We start from the raw sequence: 20,265 nt of genomic DNA, 5'->3' as shown, positions 1-20,265 counted from the left end.
AGAAAAGCTTGACATGTTCAGCAACGCCCATGTGCTGGAGGGTAACACATCGTTTTGGTTGGGATTAAGAGGACTTCATTGTAAATAGCTGGGCGCTCTGACTCATGCTCATAGCTTTGTTCATTTTGCTCATCCTTAGATGGAAAGCCTTCTAACTGGATTTCCTCAGCAATTTGTGGCTGCTTTCACTGTATCTGGTTGGACATAAAGCAATGCAAAGAGGCTGTCAAAGCCTCACCTGACTGTCCAGCCTTGCCTTTATGGTGGTGCTCTGACCCAACAGGGAAATGGGAGCTGGAAGTTGCATAACCGGTGCCAGTTACGCACAAGGGCAATGGAAATGAGGAAGTTTATCCCCAAAACAAGGATATCATGTATTTGTTCTTTGTGTCCAGCAAGACTCATACCACAGACTTTTGCAAAGGTGACTGCTGGGAGTCTGGGAGCTCAGCAAGGGGAGATGCTGTCAGAAACCTGAAGATAGGAAGTGAGCATCCAGTGAAAGCAGTTAGGTATTTAATTTAATGTGTCGTGGAAGATCTCCTCTCACATGCATGTGTGTGTACAGACATCTATGCCCAAGGGAAGAGGCTCATTCTCTGCCCAGCCTTCTCCCACAGAAAATTGCAGCTGGCAGCACGGCTGGAGCACGATCAGGTCAAGCTGGAGGTCTGCAGGGTGACTAAGGCAGCCCGGGTGCAACCTTTCCCCAAGAAACACACGGGTATTTATGCTCAGGGATGGTCTCAAATTCAATAAGCCACTGGATTTGCATGTTGGGCCATTGCAATGGGAACACAGGGCCAAAAGAGTTCAGGCATCCAAATATGAAGGCACAAATCCTCGCAGCAGGCCACATCACTGCACACGCCAGTGTTTGAAATGCCTCTGGCATGAACCCCAAATTGCCAGATGCACAATTACTGACCAGCTATGTAGACAGGGCTGTTGTATCCACTATACTCCACAGGGCATGGCAGCTGTCTGGCTAGCATGCCCTTTGCAGACATAAAAATAATACTTTCAGTATTACTTCTTCTCTTTGAATGTAACCAGACACACATGAGCTGCTCTGTGCTAATTCATCTCACACACAGCATTCTGGGCTATTTAATTTCACACTGCTCTGTAGGATTTCAAGTTCTCAGGTGCTGAACTTGACCACTCACGCACCCACACTGGGACATAAACAAAAATAAGAAAACAGCACTAAAAAAAAAAGCCTCATTCTCCCCTTTCACATCCAAGTGGTACCTAGCAGGAAGCAGACTGAAATTCATGGTCCAAATCCCAAGATTTCAGGTCTTCTGTTAGGGTAGGAATAAATCTTAGGGTGCCTGCCAGTTCTGTATGTACTGATGCTAAGCCACCCTCTCCTGCCTGGCTGGCGTTAAGAAGTTTAGTGTAAGGAGGTTCTGAGCACAATAAAATGGCATTAGCAAAGAGCTGCACTGAAATAAGGACAGAACTGGGCGTGTGGACAATTCATTTTTTTAGTGCTGTTAAGCATCTTAGGCTGAGCCTGGACGTTATTACTCTGTCACAAAAAAAAAAAGATTGCAGATAATGAGCTAATAACACTTCACTTTCCCAGCCTGCTTTGCATCTTCAAAGCGCTCCACAAGAACAAACTAATTAACTGTCCAGAGAAGAAGCTCATGACTAAGAGCTGAGAAGCCATGTGAGTCAATCCGCTTGCAACAGGTCTTTGCAGATTTCAGTAAAAATTCATTTCGGAGGAAGGTCTGCCTACTGGCCCGACTGGTCACACCGATCCCAGGCCACATTCCACGGGTGTGAGCGGCGAGGACGGACCCAGCCCAGGAGAAGCCCCACCGACTTCAAAAGAGCAACACCTCGACAGGAATGCCCCAAAACCGACCGTGTGGCTTCCTCCTTCTAATTTGTGTGTGTGCGCGCACCCGGCGCACGCTAAAACTGCTGAGCTAACAGTCCCAGACCCGGCAAACCTCCGCCAAACAAGGGCGCATCCCGATCAGCATGGTAAGGCATTTCTGGCAAACAGCCCCATTCCAGTGTCCCGAGACCATTAATTCAGGAACACCACACCATACCAGGGGATTTTAATGCAGAATTAGGTTTTCTAGCATAACTTTGAGGAGTACAGACCCGACGTAGTCTTTGAGCTGTGTCTCCAGCTTGAGGAGCAGTGCTGAAGTCCCAGCTCTCTTATTCCTTGCTTTGGGCAAATTATTAAGCTTCCACAAGAATGTGACTTCTCCTGCAGGTCCTTGGCTTTTGGGGAATGTGGGTCACATTTGCTTGAGCAAAACAGAGATGAGAACATCATTTTTTTGCTGTGGGTAAGTGAACTCAGAGGCCCAGCCCTACAGAAAGAATTCAGACATTTCAGGCCAAGAATTTTCTCTTGTAAACTCCTGCCTAGCTGCATAAATCTCCACCAGGAAGCATCCTTGGTCTACCTCTGGGGCAGAACCTCTAAACAAAGACCCAAATTAAACCCACTTTCCCCAGATCCTCAGCAGATTTCAACCCAAAGGTTGTGGGGAACATCTGGGGAGGAAGCGTGGCTGTGGGACATGTTAAAGGGTCGGTGCCTTTCTAAGGGAGACACCCATCCCAGATGTGCTTCAGAGACACAAGCCCCCATCTCACAACCCCTTTGTCCAGGGTCTGGTGGGTTTCCAACCCGCAGTCTCCCAGCCTGCAGGCTGCTGAGGGTCCTGAGGAAGCTCTTTGCTGTCCCTCTGTTTTGTCTGTGGCACTGGAAAGCCTGATACAAAATCGCCAAATCCACTGGTGGATCCAGGTGCCTTTAAGTGACCTCATGTCTTTAGGGCAGGTGTTATGGGCCATATGCTTTCCCGCAGAGCACTGGGCCAGATTTCCAAAATCTCTCAGCACACTGCAACAAAATCCAAGGAGGAGTTTTGTGCCCAGGAGAGCTCACATCTCCATGAAACATCCAGGGTTGGGTTTGATGCTGCATCCGTGTCTGGGACTCATTGCAGACAGCGATCGCTCCCCTTGGTTCCTCAACTGGTTTGTGGGCAGAGGCTTTAGGGAGTTTCACATTATTTTTCCTTCTTCCCAAAAGAGAAGTGCTTCTTTCTGGGTTGTTTATTGGTTTTCGTTCAAGGAGCTGCCGGTAGGTCGGCCTGTCCCTAGCCCAAGGGCCTGCGAGCTGCAATTGGGACTTTTCCGCAGCTGCCAAGAAATGCCAACAATTTCCAGAATCCTTTAGTTACTCTTCCTTTGCAATGAAGATATTTGGAAGGCAGCAGTTAATCACGGGGCTCAGCAATTTACAGGGCTAATTGCCCCAGAGGCAAATAACCAGGGGATGAGGAAAAGTTCCCATCCTGCAGAAGTGTGCTCCCTCCAGCCAGGACCCCAGCCCCTGGTTTTACCACGCCAGGACACACAGCCCCGAGTCACCCTCTGGAGACTTTTATCTCTGCCCACTGCTAGCAGGGATGGCTTCAGGGTCTGCTGGTGCCTGGTTTACTGGGGGCAGCTGGAGGAGCAGCAGGAGGAGCCCTTGATGGAGCTGGAAGACCCCAAGGGATCCCATAGAGGGATCTGGAGCCAAAGGGCCCCAGGGATCCCATGGAGGGATCTGGTGCCCAGCATCAGGTGATGCTGACATCTCCGCACTGTGGTGCTCCACCAGCCATGGGGGACAGGAGCCCTTGGTGCAACCAGCCAGCCCTAGGGAGCTCTCCATCCTCTTGGCAGGGACCTTGGGCACCTCTTCCAGCATCCAGAAAATGCTTCTTAGTCTCTGGCAGCATGATTCTGCTTGTATGGATTTTGAAGTGTTTGAAACACTATCCTGGACAAAAACTCTGAGGTGGAAAATATCTCAAAGCCAAATGTTTGCTTCCCAAAACATGTTGTTAAAAAAAAAAAAAAAAAAAAAAAAAAAAAAAAAAAAAGCGCAGAATTTGAGAACTGCAAAATTAAATTGAATTTCATCTTGTTTTATTTTGTTTGAGGTGTGACATGGCACACAGCCAACAGCCTGACAGCCAACAGCCTGACAGCCCAGTGCTGCAACGCTGCCTGAAAAGTTACAGTTGCTGCTCTATTTCAACAGGTAATCAACAACATCTGGTTCATCGTGAGAGATCAAAGTGCTTCCCTGGATCAAAGCGTCCTGTCTTTGTCATGATATCAAAGTTAGATTTATTGCTCTGCGAAGGCACAACTGTATTTATTTACGTGTGCAGATAAAAGGTTTGGGCAGCTCACAACGCTTCCGAAGCCAGGTGAGTGCCCCAAATAGAGTAATTTCGATGTTGTGCTGTGCCACAATCTCACACATCAGCTGTAGCATGTAGCACAGGAAGCGTAAACCAACGTCACACGAAGAGAGCACTGAGTGCTGCAGCTCTGCCGGGCTCAGGAACCAGAGCTCAAAACCACGCTCATGTCAGGGGGAGGAGAGAGAGGAATTTGGATCTTCCATCTCAGCAGCCAGTGCTGTAACCACTGGGCTGTTAGATAAGGGATGCACTGCCTTCCTCTGCTGCTCTCTCCTCCTCCTCCATGTCTTTTGTTTAAGTTGTGGAGGCAAGCCGGGCAGAAAAACCTCTGCTGGTCTGGTGTTGTACTGGAGTAATCCGCAGCAGGCCAGCTTCTTGCATATTTATTTCATGCAGGAAGGCAGACAAAGAGAATTGCTTCGTAATGAGGATTTTCCCAGGCACAGGTCATGCCGGGTCTGAAGGCAAAGCCTGCAAGTCCATGCTTCAGCATGAATTTCCATCTCTTTGAATTTCCAACGGGCCCAAATTGGAGCTTGTGTGCAGCGGGCACATACGGTGTGCTGGGGTCATGCAGTGAGAGCATGGAGTGCAGGACCTGGCTCTTTGCAAAGGCGATGGCACTTTGTAAAGAAAATCCTCATTAAACGTGGCCATCAATGGACTTAGGACCTGAACATGGCTGCCTGAAATAAAATAACCAAAATTCAGCCTGGCATCCACATCCCCTTCGGAGCTCCCCAGCTGCTACTGCAACCAGTGCAGAATTAAGGGTGTCTTGAAACGCATACCCTGCCCTTGGGTGTCCAAATCCACTGGGGATGCCCCAGGGGTGCTGTGGGCATGGTTCCCCTGTGCCCACCGCTGCTGATTCACCTTACTCCAGAGGCACGTTGCAGGATCTGGCACGGTGAGCTCTGCATGTGTGTGCACACAGGTAGCTGCCTGTGTGTGCACAGAAGTATCCGTGGCTGAGTGCACGTGCCTGGGACTCTGCGTGTGCAAGAGTGTGTGTGCTTGCATGCAGCTCCCTTCCCCTGTGGGGAACAGGGCGCTGCAGGACAAGCTTCTGAAGATACCTGGCCTCAAAGCTAGAGTGGGGTTCTGGGAACACCCCCCCTGCCTATGGTTTATGGGTTAGAGATGACACAAAACTGGGAGGAGCAGCTGACACACCAGAGAGCTGTGCTGCCATCCAGAGGGACCTGGACAGGCTGGAGAAATGGGCTGCAGGGACCTCATGGGGTTTCCTGAGAAGTGCCAAGCCCTGTCCCTGGGGAGGACCAGCCCCAGCCCCAGTCCCAGCCCCAGCCCCAGGATGTGCCGGGGGCACCCTCATGGCCCTGCTGGAGCAGGGGGGACCGGAGGGACCCAGGGGGCCCTTCCCACCTCCACCTCTCTGTGATTTTGTGATTCAGACCTGGGTACTGCCCGTGACTGCCAGAGCCGCCTCTGCAGCTTGGCTGCTCCCACCAACCATCACAGCAATGCTGGTGCTCAGCACCACACCAGGTCAGGAGATACAGTGCAGCACTGCCTTTACCAGTCACAAACCTTATGGATCCTACGCTGGGCTCCCTTTTGGTCCCAGCATCCCAGTGCTCATGCCAGTGGTTGCTGCCTGCACCAGAGAAGAGCACGGTTTACAGCCAGAGCTTAAGCTGAAACCTGGGCATGAAAGCACAAGCAAAAGCAATGATTCAGACATCACTAGGAAGCTTATTTTCCTTCCACTAAATGCCAATAAAATGCTGCTTCCAGACAACTGCTAAACCCTTTTCCTTTCCATCCCAGAGCATTGTTGCCTGCTTTGTCAGCAGGACTTGTCTCATGGACATGGGTCATTGCGTAGATGCTAAACTGTGCTTACGGTGCATTAAAGTCCTCATTGACAATTTTACACTTCTGTGGAATCAGCATAAAGCGTGGGCGACTTCTACCAGGTAAAGGTGATTAACAGTTACCAATGAGCTGGCTACTACAGGCAGTGATTTACAGGGCTAAGATATTAGTTGAAACTCGTAGTTTTATGGGGCATTTATAAATAACCATAAGAAAATTGCAAGTGTCAGGTATTCTCTGCATGCCACCCAGAACGTGGGAGTTGGTGCACCTCAAACTTCGCGCTGTGCCTGTTGGGGGGACAAAACACCCCAGCACCTCCAAGGTGCAGATACCCCAACTGATGGGGCCAACGAGGGGTTCAGCATCACCACTGCTGAGCCACACGGGGCCCTGGCAACATTTCAGCTTTGAGAGCTGCCACTCCATCATCCTCGTGGACCACTGCAGCTACACCACGTGCTGTAATTTTGGTAGTCTGGGCTCCTTGGGATACGTGCTGGCCAGGTGGCCCCAGGACAGCAATTTGCTGTGCTGCCTAGAGCATCCCAGGCTAATATGAGCATGGACAAAGACATGAGCAGGCTGTTTCTGTCTGTAGTGGTGGTGGCAGGATTGGGCTCTTCAGAATCCGTGTTTCAGCCTCTGGGAACCATCCTGGGTCTTGAGTAGGCTGAGAAGAGCACAAAGCTGCCTTGCACACAGCTCTGGTTTCTGCCGCAGCCCAAAACATCAGAGCAATATTTCACCAGCACCTTCTAGGTAACAAACACATCTTCATTTGCATCTGCTCCAGCACATGGGGACAGTGACGCCCTGCCATGGGGCTGCATCAACCCACCAAGTGCAGACACTTGTGAGACCTGGGCAGAGTTTCCTAATGCTGTGGTCCAGGCTCATGCAATTGTGCTGAGACCCCCGTGCTGGGAACCCCATGCTGATCACCAGAAGAGGAGGCTTTGTACCCTGGGCTGGAGCTTTAGAGGGTGAGCCCCCTGTTTGGGAAAGGCAGGGTCTCTGCCCCTTGTACCATGCTCCAGAGGATGTTGGTGCTTTGGCTTAGCATCCAGAGGTCCTGCTGCCCACATGGACAGTGGGGCTCCACAGCAGCTAGCAGACACTAACACACTGCCAATGTTCCCAGTGGCACAGCAGAGAGGCTGTTAGGACCCTCCGTGAGCCCCCAAAGGCTGCTGTCAGGGGCCCCTAACTCCACAGCGGCATGGCCAGCCCAGTCCTACTGCTGCACTAATCCAAGACTCATCCTCTTGCAAAACACATGGCATGCGTGGCAGGACGGGGACAGTACACCCGGACATCACTCACCAGCACACAGCACCCTGCACCGCACCCCAGCAAACCTTGGCACAACGCGCTGCACCCATACAACCATCCCGCAGCCCGTGGTGCAGCACTCGGGACGCATGCAAAACCCCAAAGAAGACCCCCAGACGGCTGTGCCACGTCCCAGGGGATGGACACCAGCATCCCTCATCGCGGTCTACCAGGCCCACTCGTGGTGGGGTTGGGGGACATCCACGGACACGGGTGGGAGACGCAGCAGGGCTGGGCGCTGACTCAGGGTGCGGGGAGCAGGGAGGGAGGTGCCGGGCGGGGAGGAGGGCGCCGGTTTCGGCCCCGGCGCGCAGGGAGCTGGGCTGGCGGGGGGCCAGCACGCTGCCGGGACAGGCCGTGCTGTGGGAAGCAGGGAGTGCCGCCGTGCCCCCACCCTGGGCGCTGCCGCCCGCGGGGACGGGCAGAGCGGAGGCAGCGCCTCTGAGCGGCACCGGGCGCCCGCATTGGCACGGCCCCTCGCTTCTGCAGAAAGGGTTGGGGGATCCGTTTTTGGAGCTGTGGGGAATGGGGTGGCTCCAAGTTGTAATCTTCTGCCCTGAGTGATGTTATCTGCCAGGGGCCACGTGTCGAGGCAGGGTGGGAATGTCACCAGCTGGACCTTTGCTGTCCTCTGGGGATTTAGGGCCATGGAAAGGCTGAGGGGCTGGAGCATCGCTGCCGGGGGCTGGAGCATCGCTGCCGGGAGCTGGGGCTGCTCAGCCTGCAGAAGAGGAGGCTCAGGGGCTGCCCTGAGGCTGTAGGGTCTTCTCCTTGGGGAGCTCCAAACCCGCCTGGACATGGCCCTGGGCACCCTGCTTGGGGTGGCCCTGCTGGGGAAAGGAGGACCAGAGGATCCTAAGGGGCCCTTCCCACCTCCCCCACTCCGTGACTCTCTGTCTCCATGATTTGCTGCCCCAGCACTTCCAGCCTCCCCAGCTCTCCCTTTTTGTCCCAGGAAGGTTCCAGGCTCATCCCTCCACACCCAGGTTTTGAGGAGGTGGGTGATAGGAGGCTGGTTGCCCTCCACTTGCTGCCTCTCTGAAGCTGAGGTTTCCCCCAGCCTCGCTCCCCCAAACCTGGTGGCATGTGTTGGAGTAGGCATCGCTTGACAGGCTGCACCAGGAAACCTGCAGCATGTTCCTGCATGGCTGGGCCTGGGACAGGGGGAACAGGCAGCCCCAGCATGAAGGGAGAGGAAATTTCTTGCCAAGTGACAAGCAGCCCATGAAGCTCCACCATCCTGAGCCTCCAGCCCTTCCCCATTATTTCCCCTATTAAGGGAGAAGCCTCACAGCCCAGATGCTGTTGAGCAACAGCAAGGGACAAGCCTGGTGCAAGCCTGGTGTCTTCTGCTGGCCCACAGGCCAGATGCGTGTCCCAAAAACGCTCGGGAGCATGCAGCAGATGTGCCCCTGTGGGCACTGCATGTGGGAGCGTGTTAGAGAGACGCCTACAGCTAAACGAAAGGGATCTGCACCCCTGCGAGGACAGAAAAAAAAAAAAAAAAAAGTCTCTGCACACTGACTCACCTCCAGTCTTCATTGGAAGCTGTCAGAAATACGCAGACGAGGGTCTGCTCCCCTTTGGTGGGTGGCAGGGCTTGTGACCAACCCATGGACCAAGGGGGTTGGGAACAGGGCCCCTGCCCACATCACCCCTCACCCCTGGCACAGAGAGGTAGAGCAAAGCGAAGCAGCCATAGGACTGCAACAGGAAAAGCAGCTCAGAGCACTGAGGTCCATTACAAAGCCTCCCAAGGACCACAAGGCAAGGAGCCGTGTTGTGCAGGAGGCCCTGGATGGCTGCTGTCTCCTTTGTGCTCCAGGGCTGGGCGAGTGGCCGGGCCTGGCCGGGGCCCGTTTCCCCCTGGTTCAGAGCTTCAAGGTGGAGATGACACCCGCACCCCCTCACCACTCTCTTTATTTACAGACACAACACCATTCGGGGGCGTGGAGATGAGAAGCAGCACCTCGTGAAGCCTCTGCCCGCCCAGACCGCGCCGTGCCTGCAGCAAGGCCCCTGTGAGCGCCGCGCGGTGGGGCAGCGGGCATGGGGCAGGCCCCATGGCGTGGGGCAGGCAGCTGGCTGGCTGAGCCTCACCTCTGCCTTCTGAGCCATCTATTTCCACCGGCCGCCCACCATGGTCTTCCCACGGGCAGCCTTCGACCTGGAAGGGAAGGATGAAAAGATGTGCAAAAGGGCACGAGTGAGAATGGAAAGAGGGGAGAGGTGGGCGCCATCGGAGGTCCTGCAAAGAGGAGCGAGCCATCGCTGGTTGATGCTTGTTGCCCTGCAGGAAAGGTCTTCCTTCCCAGCATAGGGCTCAAGTGTGGTTTGGGACATTTTGGGAACAAGCTCATGCATTTAGCCAGGTGTTTCCAACCAGCCCCGAACCCCTTCCGTGCTTCTCCCTCCCAGTGATCCTTCAGAGAAGAAACAAAGGCTCTTCAGTCACAGAGGGTTAGTGATGGCTGCACGATCCTTCCCCTGAGGCCCAGAAGCTGTGAGGGTGTTAGCCAGGACCCACTGCACCGCTCTCCTTAACCAGAACCAGGGGAAGTGGCCAAGGATCAGGAGAAGGAGGAGGAGGTTCAGCTGGTCATTGATGGGCATTTCTGGCATCCTGAGAGTCACTGACCCCCCTTGGATGCCAGTCCCCAGGTCAGCCCCTTCCTCAGCCCCACTCCTGGACTGGTGTCAGCACCAGGGGTGCATGCAGCATTCATGCAGGGGGGGCACGCAGCCTGTACTCACCCTTTGCTGCAGTTACAGGCCATGGTAGGGCAGAAGAGAAGAGAGATTTGGTGTGAGCAAGGGGGGGATGCTGCTCACTGCAGGGGAGGTTGCAGGGGGGATGCTGCTAACTGCAAGGGGGGAATGCTGCTAACTCAGGGGCAAGCTAAGCACATCCCATGCAAGGAGGCAGAGTAGGACAGGGATGTGAGAGCGGCATGGTGCTCCCGAGAGTGCAGGTTAAACATCCACCTCCACCCTGGGAGTGTTATGAAGGGTTCCCCAGCCCTGCACAAGGGGCATGGGGACTGGCTTCCCTGTATTTGCAGGGCCACACAGCACCCACAACCCATGGAATTTCCTCTCCTGTGTAAGCTGGGGTCTCCAGCACCTTCCCTAAGATGCTGGGCAGATGCCCTGCAGGGATAGGGACAGCTGGAGGCGGGCAGGACCCTGGAGGACACGAGGCTCCAGGTACAGAGACCTCTCCCTGGGGTCCGTCCCCAGCCAGGGTCTCTGGGACAGGGGGAAGCCGGTGGAGCTGGGAGACCATGGGGATCTCTGGATGGCAGCAGAATGGCACAGACCGAGGTCCATGGGCCAGACCTGCAGGTCCACAAACACGGGGTGCCAGCAGGCATGAGACAGCCAGGAGAAACACAGGGAGAGAGCTGGGGCCAGGGGAGCAGGGAGCTGGAAGGGCAGGGGGTGGTGAAGGAGGATGCTCAGCCAGCCCAGCTACTTACACCTTCTGGTGGTCACTAACGCGGTTTCGGAGGACGTTGATCTGGAAGAGAAATGCAGGTGGGTGGTGAGGCTTGGCAGGATGCCTCACACCTGGCTGGGGACAGGATGAAGGTGCAGCACTGCTTTCTCTTCCCCAGCCATCCCTGCCTGGGCTTTAGCACAGGGCTGTGATGTGCTGCACAGTGGGAAGCCTGTCACAAAGCAGAGTACAAGTCCCCAGGAGCTGGGAGGCCACAGGGCCACCACCAGCAGCAGCAGCAGCCACATCCTGCAGCACTTCACAGCTGCGCGCTCGGCACTGCCAGGATGGCAGCTGCTGGGAGGGTTGCTTTGAGCCCTGCTCATATTCAAATGGGAGGCAGAAGTGGCTTTGCTTTCAATTGTGTAGAGCCTCTTAGATGTTTGTCACCCCATGGGCAAGGTGGGCACGGGTCTTTTCTGACACAGCCTGGTCCCTGTGACATCTCTGGCAGGTGCTCAACCCACCCAGTGTTCAAAATGGGGAGCTGATGGCTCAGCCAGGCACACAGAGGGCGAGTCAGCCCGGGGAGGACCTGGTGGCTCACCTCGTATTTCTGCCGCTTGAACTTTTCCTGCAGGTCAAATTTCTCAGCTTCCAGGTCACGGATGGTTTGCCACAGCTCCTTGGCTTTGTCCCTGTGGGAAGGGACGGGTGATGTCAGTGCAGAAAAGGGATGTGGCAGCAGGGTCACCGCAGGGGATGGGGGGGTGATGCCACCCCCTGCATGGCAGGGACCATCTTTCCTCCTCCCCCATGGGTCCCTGCAGGCTCCGAGCCCAGCTGGGGACGTGCTGCCAACGATGCCAGGCCCATGCGTGTGTCAGGGCCATGGGGACACACGTGTCCCAGGCGTGTGAGTGTGGCTCCCTCTGATGGCCGACGCTGTCACCAGCACCCTGGCGTGGTGGCCTGGCACAGCCACCCTGGGGTGGCACAGCCCGCGTCACCCAGCGGACATCACCTGGACATCCCTCCTGCAGCGCCCCTCACCTCAGCTTGTCTTCGCTGAGGTGGTCGATGTTCAGGGGCTTCCGCCGCTCACTGAGGATCTTCTTCTTCTTCTCCCGCTCCGTTTGCTTCTTCCCCCCCTTCTTCTCTGACTGCAGAAGCCATCAGTCCATCAGAGGGAAGGAAAGCCACCCCCAGCCTCTGCTCTGCCCCATCCCCAGCTCTGCCTCCCGGCACCCCCTGTGTTTGGCACTCCAGGAGAACACGAGGCCCTCAAGGAGATGCTGGCAGCACTGCACCAGACACAGCCCCCAGACCCCAATCCCAGTCCCTGTGGTGAGGCCGGACCCCCAGCTCCTGCAGCACAGGGCTTCCAGCCCCCTTTGGTCACTACTGTCACCCAACCATGGTGTCCTGTCTTCTTCTGCCCATAGGACCCCCAAGCTACCACCACCAAGCATCTGCACGGTGCTGTGGGGCCAGCCTGTGGTCGAGCCCCCCATTGGGAGCATCAACGGCTTCGCTGCAACCCCTGGGGCAGGATCGCACCTTTTGCATGTAACCCCCGAAATGCAGCATGTTGGAGAAAGCTTTTTTCTTCCGGGCTTCCTCCTCGGCCTTCTTCCGTGCCTCCTCTTCCTCTTTGCGAGCTCTCTCCTCCTGCCAGGGTTAGCAGTGGGTCAGGAGGGGATGGATGGAGACCTCATGGGCCAACTAGCATGCAAAACACAGCCCCCATGTGCTCCACGGGTGGGTTCACATGGCGTGGGTGGCCTGGTGGGGGCCCATGCCCTGCAGGAGGCCACTGCCCGAGCCCCTGTCCCCCGAGGAAGACTCACGGCCATGCGGGCTTGGCGCTCCTTCTCCCTCTCACTGCGGATCCGCTGCTGCTCTGCCCTCTCCGCCCGCCGCTGCTCCTGCGGGAGGCAAGGACAATGGCCTGGGTGTCCCAGGTCATCCCTTTTGTCCCTAGGGACACATCCCTGGCTTTTGAAGCCCTGAAAGCCCCACGGGCAGCTCTGCTGATCCACATCTCCCAGGGGAGTACAGGGACCGGAGCCCATGGGGAAGGGGAGATGTCTCAGGTCCTGCTGTGGGGACTGCGGGGAGGGGATTGTGGCTGTTTGCCTGGGGCAGAGGGTGGCAACAGGGAGGAAAGGGGAAGGCTGCAGACATACGATTCTGTCCTTGAGGGAGATGAGCTCCTCCTCCTCCTTCTTCCTGCTCTCAAAGTGGGCTTCGATGAGGGCCTGCAGTTCATTCAGGTCCTTCTCCATGCGCTTGCGGTGGATGTCCTGCGTTGGACAGAAAAGGGGGCGACAGCCATGCTCACACAATGCAACCCCCCAGGAGCGAGGGGAGCCCCCATGGGGCTGGGCTAGGTGTGCTACTCACATCAAAATCCAGGCGCTCGCCGTCGGGGATTTTGGGAGGCACCAGGTTTGGCATGAAGGGCCTGGAAGGTGAGCGGGAGGGCTGTGAGCCTGCAGCAGGTACCCGGGACAGGATGAGGCTTTCCACCCATGCTCTGATGTACCCAGCCCTCCTGTCTGAGCCTCACGGCCCCCAGGGCTGTGGAGTGAGCACATTTTGAGGACAGGGAATAACGCTGCTTGCTGGAGGTTGCCAGCTGGACAGCCTCGGAGGAAGACCTCTGGCATTCCCGGGAAGCTCTCCAAGGCACCCGCATGGCTGGAATAACTCTGCAAGTGGCAGGCAGAGTGGCCACATCCCTTTGCCAGGCACCCTGGGGCTGGCAGACACCCCACCGCTCACCCAAAAGAGAGTGGAGGGGCTGTGTGCTCCAGCATAAGCTGGAAGCCACCCCCTCGTCCCCTGTGGGTTCAGTCCCGGGGTTGTAGGGGCTCACAGAGATGCCAGCCTTCCCCCACTGCCATGTGGGGAGGTGATACCCTGGCTGTGCCAAGGACCACATACCCCAGGCTGGGGTGCATGCAGATGTCCTCCAGCTGAAGGGCCACAGGGTAGCTGGACCTCCTCCAAGGAGCACATAAAATGCTTCAGAAGTGCCCATACACCCCATTCTTAGGATCCTCTTTGTATCCCTCATTTATCTGCCTGGTTTCTCTCCCCTTTTCTCTCCAAGTCCCAGTCTCCACACTATTTTCATGCTTTTTAGGCCTCACTGCCCCTGTCCCTTGTGGATCTCACCCTGTGGCACCAACCCCACCACATGGATGCACAGCTCCTAGTTCAGACCTTGCACCGGAGAAAATACACCAACACTTACTTGGGCTTGGGCTTTGATTCACCTGTGGGTCCCCAGGAACAGGAGAGAAAGACAGTGTCAGTGGAATGGAGGCATTTGCTTTCACACCTTGACCCAAAAACCCACAAAACTCAGCCAAGCTCCCCCTCTCTCCCAAGTAAATCTTCCTCCCCCAGAGGCACAGGGTGAGGTGTCCAGCTGTGTACCAAAATCCCACACACACCAATGCTCCCCACCAAACATTTGGAGCCTCCCTGCACCGCCCAGGCATGGTGCCACCCACCCCAAAGAGGATCACGGGGGGATGCCTCACCTTCCCCAGGCTCCTGCTCTCGGTCCCCCTCTCCACCTGCGGAACACACGGTGCTTGGAAACGGGGCCAGCCCCGCTGTGCACCCTGCCGAAGCGGTGCTGCCCCCACCACAAAATCCCCCCCCTCCAGCTCTCCAGGATGAACAGGGGAGCACCTTCTCCCCTGAGAAAGCAATAGCTCTGCCCTCTCCTTCCATTTTGGGGGTGAATTTCTTACCGAGGCAGCATGAAGCCATCCCTCCTACAGTTCTGCTGCTGCCCCAGCCCTGGCAGAGGACAGGCCCTGGGCAGTTCTGCCCCATTTGCCGCAGAATCTCCCTTCAGCAGCAGCTGAATTTAACGCTGAAAACCCCGCAGCAAGGGGACAGCACCTTGGGAGATCGGGTTCAGGACTGAAATGGCCCCAAAATGTCCTTCCTCCACTCCTGCTTTACCTTCTCCTGGTGCTTTTGTTTCATCTTCTTGTTCTGTTTCAAAAGTAAGGGGGAGAACGTGAGCAGAGCATCCGCAGGCGAGGGTCACCACCTCCCCTGTGCACCCTGCTTTGTGGAGCAGGGCTGGGACCTGAGCGTGGCCACCGGGCAGGACTGCGTGGGGACACAGAGCAGGCAATCCAGGCCTCTCCAAAGAGGTCTTTGGATGGTGAGACACATCAGAGCATGGCCCCAGCTCTGGAAATCCCCACTCCGAGACGACAGCTACCTCTCGGTGGAACAGGCTCTACTTGTTTCTGGCATTAGTTCGGAAGGCTGGACACCACCAACTTGGCGGCAGGTCAGCAGCCAGCAAAAACCAGCATTAACCTCATGCTTGTAGGGCCAAGGCACTCAGCACTTGGGAAGGGCAGCCCAGTTTTGGCACATCTTTACTGGAAACCAGCGATATGGGGGCTGCTGGCCCTGCTGTAGGTGACACCAGGACATCCCAGCCCTGCTCCAGGGCACAGCACGAAAACCAGCGCCCCACCAACATGGAGCACGACCGTGGCATCTCCCACCATGTGCATACCTTCTGCCTTGGTTTCCTCGGTCTCCTCTTCTGCCTCCTCTACCTGTTCTTCCTGACCTGGGGAACAAGGGCAGGGTCACTGCGAGAGCCGCGGCTGCTGCTGGCTCCTCGCAGCCCCCTCCTGGGGGACATCTGTGGTTCAGAGCCGACCACCAGCAAGGCCAAAGAGCCCCGGGGGAGAGGAAGCTGCAGGAGAAAGAAGCAGCAGCTCAGAAAGCAAAGGGCTTCGTTCTAACCTGCACCCAAAGGCTGTATGAAGGTGGGGAGAGGGATAAATTTAAAGGATTTAGAGCCTGGTTTGTCCCTCGTTCCCTCCCCGCCAAGCTAGGCCCTCAGACCCCAGGGTGCAGAGGAGGGATTGCTGTTGCTCTTCTCTACCCAGCAAAGAACAAGGCTGGGTGGCATAGGTCTCATTATGGCACGGTTGGAGCCTTTTTCCACTGGAGGGAGCAGTATCCCCATGAGAATCCTCCATCGGAGCGAGAGCAGCGCTGGGGCCCACAGGTCCTGGGAAGACTTGTGGGCCCGCAGCAAGAGAGGAAGAAAGAAAAAGAAAACAGCAAGCCACGGGCACTTTTGGGGGTAGATGGAAGACAGAAACCAGAGAACGAGAGCAGGTATGCACAGCACGGCTGGATGGGGGAGTGCAAGAAGCAACAAAGAGAAGTGAAAGAATGGAAGAAAACCCTTCCCCAGCCGGGGAAAGGCACGAGACAGATGGACCCACAACGTGTTCACAGCAGCAGTGGAGAGATGAAATAAAGAAAGGTGCAATAGCTACCGTCTTCTTCCTCAATCCATTCTTCCTCTTCTGAGCCCGGGAGGAGGGGAAGGAATAAGCGCAGAGGTTAGTGAGACGCCGTAAAGCTGCGGGGTGTAGCTACGGCACGCGTGAGATGAGGACTCCAGCCCTTCGCTTTTAACTTCCAGGATGCTTCGCCCTGCAGCAGCCCGGGCTGCCTGGCAGTGCCCTGAAGCAGCAAGAGCCCCAGCAAAACCCAGGCCCCAAGCCCAGCCTCGCATGCTCAGCCCAGCCATGTCCCAGAGCAGCTGCATGCAGCGGGGGGGTCGGTTCTTCACCGTACGGGGGCAGCTGGAGGCTTCTCCTCGAGCACCATTAACATACATTCAGCTGAAGCGCCAGCTCCCCTTGAGATACTGTGCTCACACCTCTGAAAATACCCAAATCCAGCATTTCTGCCCCTCTTTTTTGAGACAAGGGATCTCCCTGTTAAAAGAGATCCTAAGAATATTCAGGCCGGCTTTGATCCCACTGATGTTTCAGGTGGAGGAATTCACAACATGGCCTCACACAGCCTCACACAGCCTCCTCTGGCCCACTGCAGCCCAGCAGCTTGCCACCACCACCCACTCAAGCATAACACCGAACCAACAGCACTGATCCTTCCAACCACAAACAAAACACCTACCTTCTTCCACGTACTCCTCTTCACAGAGCACATGTGCACACAGGAGAAAGGGAAGGGAAAGAAGACGCAGGTTATTGAAGCTGCTCTGATCGTTTCTTAGCGTCAGTCTCGGGGCAGCTGTGGATGCTCCACGTCCCCTTACCTTCCTGCTCCCTGCAAAGCACGACACAAAGTGCCCCAGTTACAGCAATCCTCTGCAAAGGAGCTGAAATTTCCTCAAGCGGCGGGTATGGGTACTCAGTAGGCTGCGGGGTGCCGTGCTGTAAGGTGGTAGTGGGGACAGGTCGAGTCCCCCATCACCCAGCAGGCATCGGGCAGCCTGCAGTGCTCAGCTGGCACTCCGGTGGTGGTCAGAGCCCAGGACCATTTCACAGCTCGAGAAGGTGGTCTGAAACTCTAGGAATGGGCAGCCTACATCTCGCCCTTATATCAGACAAGGGCTCAGATCTAATTTTGCTGATGGTGCATGAGGAAATAGCAGCCACGTTTGGACCAGTCCCTATAGCCACATGGCTCCAAGGTCAATCCCCTTCCCTTCAGGTGTTCCAGCAGCCCTCACCAGCAAAATCTGCCCTTGGATTTGGGCCTTGTTGGGATGCTCAGGATGCTGCAGTAGGACCCCATCAGCGACACGCTGATGGAGCCAGTGTTTTCTCAGCTCTGTCCCATCAGTTTAGAGCACATAACTTTTAGGGCAGGGTCTATTCCTTTGCAGAGCATTTGCTTATCGGCTCCAGACTCCCCACAGAACCGTCAGAGCAGTGATGCCAATGGGCAGGGGGGATCCCAAAGTGCTTTCATGCTGGGTGCTGGGGCAACAACCACAGCTGGGCCCCCCATCAGCACCTCTAAGCAACGCTTGACCCTACAGGAAGACAGGAACTGGGAGAGAGAAAGGTGTTTAAAAACACACCACTTACTGCTCATACTCTTCGACGACCTCTTCAGAGTCCGACATGCTTGGTTATCTAGCAGAATTCAAGGCAAGGTGGAAAAAGCGAGGGTTAGGAGCTGAGATAAGGACAAGCACAGCCTGTCCTGCGGCACCCACGACATGGGCACAGTGATGCTGAGTCTCTCCAAAGTACTTGGAGCTGGGAGCTGTCCCCCGCCGGGCTGTGGTGGTGATATCTCAGTGGAGATAAGGTCCCCCCGCTCCCCTCCTGTCCCAGGATCAGAGCTCGCCCCAAATAAGAGGCAGGAGATTAGACACGGCCTCGTGCCATGCTGATAGCTGCCATCAGGAGCCACGTCTGGGACACGCAGCTCCCCTTGCTGGAGCCATCCCAGGGTGCTGTGTTTGCTCAGGGCACGGGAAAATTACCCAATTATAACGTTCAGCTTGTTTTGCTTCCTGACTATTCTTAGCTCAGCTGGGATATGGAACCTTGCAGGGACATCCCGTTATCTGCAATAGGCTGAGCTTAGCTACAGGGGACAATAACTCAGATCCCAGATGAGCATCAGGTCTAAGTGTAGCGAAAACCATGGAAAATGTCCATGCTCATCTTCCTCACACACCGATCTCCCTCCCAGCCTGTGGCTGGGTGAATGCCACCCGTTGGCACTGCTCGCCCTGCTCCCACCCGATGCTGCAGCACAAGGTTGCACAGCCCGGCCCCTGCACAGCCCAGCCACCCTGCTCCTGCGGGACCTCGGCGAGGCTGCGATGCGGCAGGACAACGTGAGGCAGCTCTAGAAATAACCCCCATGTGCCGAGCCACCTGTTCCCAGAGCAGTGCTCCCATCGGGCAACCGGGAACAACTGGCCCTGGCTGCATCTGTCGGGCATTCATTACCCAGGATGGGTCGGAGAGGCTTCAGGATCGCTCATTAAAGATGCTGAATCCGGGACCGGGACCCACAGGCATGGGGAAGATGCACTGCAGGAGGGATGCCTCAGCATACCACACGGCTGTCAAACCTCCTTTCTGAGCAATGACTCAGGAGTGCTTTTTGGAGACAAATGAAGTCAGAAGCCAGCCCCGTCTGCCCCAGGTTCACTGCCCCAGCTGCTGCTGTTGTCCCCATCCCTCCAACAGACCCGGGGCTCAGCCCCACGCGTTCCCCAGAACTCCCCGTGCCTGGCCCTGCGAGGCATGGTCCTGCCACCTCAGAGTTTGGCCAAACCCTTTTATCTGGCCACTAGCACCCAGGGCTTCACGTGGCCCTTGTACAACACAGGAGCAGAGATCCCCTCCTGGCCACAAGGCTGTAAACATGCATTTCTGGAAGTGTATTTCTGCATTCCCATGCATCTCCTCTCTGCTACATCACCAGATACCACCAAACATTTGCTGAGGAACAGCAGCAAAATCAGGGCTGTTAAGGTGGCATGCAAGAAAAGATAATGTTATACTGGAAAGTGGCTCTACGAAATATTTTTCCATCCTCTGTGCAGAAAATGGCACAGAAGCAGGACAAATCTTCCAGTTAAATCTCTGAATGCTTGTTCTGAAAGAAAAGTGAACATCCTGGCTCTGCTGGTCCCCGTGGGCCAGTACGATGCTCCCACAGCACCGCATCCCTCCTGTCTGCCCGGAGACACGGGGAGCAGGGATCTGCGAGATCCCCCAAAGGCACCCAAAATCCTTTCCAGCCATCTTACATCACTCAAACCGCACTGGATGTGCTGCAGAGAAACCCCCTGGAGAGGGTCCTGATGCTTTCCCCGAGGGAATGCCTTCACAGCAGAAACACATCCCAGAGAAAGCAGCTGGGCAGGGCCATCAACCCCGAGCCAAATCCACGCGGGGCCTGCATCTCCTGCGCTTTCACAGCAGAGCCCGAGCATCCCACGGAGCCGCCCCAGCCTTACCTCTGCTGTGGGGCGCAGGTGAGGTCCCACGGAGCCGTGGGGAAGCCGGCGGGTGTCTGGGGTGTGCTCCTTGGGGGGCAGAGGCTTTAAGGGGCCCCCAGCGCCCACCCCGGGGCGGGCAGCGCCGGCAGGAATGCGCCCGGCGCCCAGCAAGGAATGCAACACTTGTGAGCTGCTATTTCGGCAGCCGCGGCCCCGGCCCCCTCCGCGCTCCCCCTGCCCCCCCAGGAGCCCATATAAGCCCAAGCTATTGTGTGGCCTCAGAGATTTGCTATTTTAAACCCGCCGGACGGAGATACGTGAGTGCCCGAGGGGCTGACACAAGCCAGCCAGCTGTCACCTTCTAGGGCTGGGGACGCTGATAAGGCAGCACCAGGGACCAGACCCTCCACACCAAGATGTTGTCCTGTGAAGGTTCAGATTGTTTTTACCCCCCCCTTTGAGACATCCGTCTCAGGTTTTTGCCTTCTTTCCTCTTGAGAGAAGATGGGGAGCAAACCTTTCAGGTCCCAGTCCAGGAGCAGCCAACCGGGAGCTTCTTAGAAAGAACTTTTATTAGAAAAAAAAAAAAAAAAAAAAAAAAGGCATAG

The 20,265-nt window shown here is 56.1% G+C and overlaps 1 protein-coding gene across 2 annotated transcripts; it reads right to left on the bottom strand.

The window, feature by feature from the left end:
• Positions 1–9,329: 9,329 nt before the first annotated feature.
• Positions 9,330–19,827, bottom strand: TNNT2 (troponin T2, cardiac type). Of its 2 annotated transcripts, XM_084497657.1 has the most exons (14): positions 19,676–19,826; positions 17,767–17,825; positions 16,858–16,875; positions 15,428–15,484; positions 14,854–14,886; positions 14,421–14,456; positions 14,129–14,150; positions 13,273–13,333; positions 13,056–13,172; positions 12,717–12,794; positions 12,427–12,537; positions 11,920–12,029; positions 11,474–11,564; positions 9,330–10,947 (listed from the first exon to the last, which is right to left on the bottom strand). In XM_084497657.1, exons 8-14 carry the CDS (start codon positions 13,324–13,326, stop codon positions 10,903–10,905), a joined length of 606 nt encoding a protein of 201 aa, XP_084353783.1. In that variant the 5' UTR covers positions 13,327–13,333; positions 14,129–14,150; positions 14,421–14,456; positions 14,854–14,886; positions 15,428–15,484; positions 16,858–16,875; positions 17,767–17,825; positions 19,676–19,826; the 3' UTR covers positions 9,330–10,902. The 2 variants fall into 2 exon arrangements, with proteins under 2 accessions (XP_084353783.1, XP_084353784.1); XM_084497658.1 differs by lacking the exon at positions 14,421–14,456 and having other exon boundaries at positions 19,676–19,827.
• Between the last annotated feature and the right edge of the window lie 438 nt (positions 19,828–20,265).

Source organism: Aythya ferina (assembly GCF_964211825.1).
Source record: "Aythya ferina genome assembly, chromosome: 25".
NCBI classification, from domain to species: Eukaryota; Metazoa; Chordata; class Aves; order Anseriformes; family Anatidae; genus Aythya; species Aythya ferina.
Note: the sequence above shows the minus strand (reverse complement) of the source record. Positions and strands in the feature narration are given on the sequence as shown.

Excerpts from the sequence above, each read along its gene's own strand:
- TNNT2 (XM_084497658.1), bottom strand. The coding sequence starts at position 13,326 with ATGCCAAACCTGGTGCCTCCCAAAATCCCCGACGGCGAGCGCCTGGAT. Across the intron at positions 13,173-13,272 it reads GCGAGCGCCTGGATTTTGAT|GACATCCACCGCAAGCGCAT; the intron begins GTGAGTAGCACA and ends TGTCCAACGCAG. Across the intron at positions 12,030-12,426 it reads TCGGGGGTTACATGCAAAAG|TCAGAGAAGAAGGGGGGGAA; the intron begins GTGCGATCCTGC and ends TGGCTTCTGCAG.